Raw genomic sequence first — 1,342 nt, 5'->3', positions numbered from 1 at the left:
GCCCTTTGGGTAACCTCCTCACGGCTTCCGGAAGACAGTGGGTGCAGCGCAGAGAAGAAGGGCTTTGGGACCTGAGAGCGTCAGTGTTGCCCTTTGTGGCTGCGTGGTCTTCAGGCCAACTCACCCTGTTTCCTCCTGGAGAACTGGGGATCATGATGCCTCCCTGGCAAGGCTTGGAGGAGGTTGAAGGGGGAGGGAGCACCCACAGGGCCCCTAGGGCTTCAGCGAGTCGTTTGCCCTTGCGGAACTGGGCCCCTCTACTGGTTGCCTGGGCCAGGATGCGCTCCGCACTCCAGATTTCCTGGGGGCCTGTTCCTTTGTGTGTTGATGGTCTGAGCTCAAGGTCTCAGGGGCCTGGCGGACTTGTCTGTTGGGCCCTGGCCAGGGTCATTGGCCAGAGGTGCTGAACAGGGCCGAATGAATGGCTGCGGGACGGCTGAGAGTCTCCACATCCGCGTGCAGTGTCGCCCGAGAGTTTGAAACCAAGAGTTTGAAACCAGGGGTACGAGTGTGGAGGCCAGAAAACCGTGCAGTGCTTCCCGCGTGGTCGAGGGGCGCCACCGCCGCAGGGCGCCTCATCCCTTCTCCCCTGCCCACGGTGACTCGGGCGCGCGCCCCATCCCACTCACCCCGGCCCGCGTGGCCTCGGGTGCGCTCCCCAGCCCCTCCCTCCGCCCCGTAGGGCCGGGGGCCGGGGGTGGGAGCCCGGCCCGCTCAGTTCCAGCGCTCAGGGCCCGCCGGGGCCCAGGAAGGGGCCCGAGGCCTCGGCCCTCGCCCCGCCCCCTCCCTCCTCCCTCCCGCGCTTATCACCTGCCGGCCGGGCGCGCGCGGCCGGGGACGGAGGGCACGAGGGGAGCGCGCGCGCGTGCGCGCGCGGCCGGGCTCCGGGTCCCGGGAGGTGAAGCGCGGCGAGGATGGTGGCGCGGGGCCGGCGGCTGTGGCCGCTTCTGCTCGCGCTCTCGGGGCTGCTGGCGCTGGGCCCCAGCGCGCCGGCGGCCAAGCTCAACATCCCCAAGGTGCTGCTGCCCTTCACGCGGGCCACGCGCGTGAACTTCACGCTGGAGGCCTCGGAGGGCTGCTACCGCTGGTGAGGCGCGGCCAGGCGCGGGGCCGGGGCGGGAGGCAGGCCTCGGGCGCGGGCGGTCGGGCGGGCGCGCTGCAGGTGCGCGGGCGCGGGGAGGAGGCCGCGGCCCCGGGCGGGTCCGGCGGGGCCTGCGGCGCGCGGCCTTCGGGCCCGGCCGGCGCCAGGAGGCCGGGAGCCGCGCGCCCCCAGCCGGCCCGCGCGGCAGGTGCGCCGGCGCGCGCTCCCGGGCGCCGGCTTGGCGGCCGGGCGGGCACTGGC

The 1,342-nt window shown here is 73.7% G+C and overlaps 1 protein-coding gene across 1 annotated transcript in view; it reads left to right on the top strand.

Moving 5' to 3' along the window:
• Positions 1 to 909: 909 nt before the first annotated feature.
• LOC103090145 (nuclear pore membrane glycoprotein 210) overlaps positions 910 to 1,342 on the top strand; it is a gene marked incomplete at its 3' end in the record, with an annotated part of 49,252 nt that continues 48,819 nt past the window's right edge. The window contains exon 1 of the mRNA XM_007457208.1: positions 910 to 1,087. Coding sequence (XP_007457270.1) covers positions 915 to 1,087 — 173 coding nt within the window. The remainder of the gene's footprint in view (positions 1,088 to 1,342) is intronic.

This window comes from Lipotes vexillifer, unplaced genomic scaffold, assembly GCF_000442215.2.
Source record: "Lipotes vexillifer unplaced genomic scaffold, Lipotes_vexillifer_v1.1 scaffold4328, whole genome shotgun sequence".
NCBI lineage: Eukaryota > Metazoa > Chordata > Mammalia > Artiodactyla > Lipotidae > Lipotes > Lipotes vexillifer.
The sequence above is the reverse complement of the archived record's forward strand: the minus strand, read 5'-3'. Positions and strand labels throughout refer to the sequence as shown.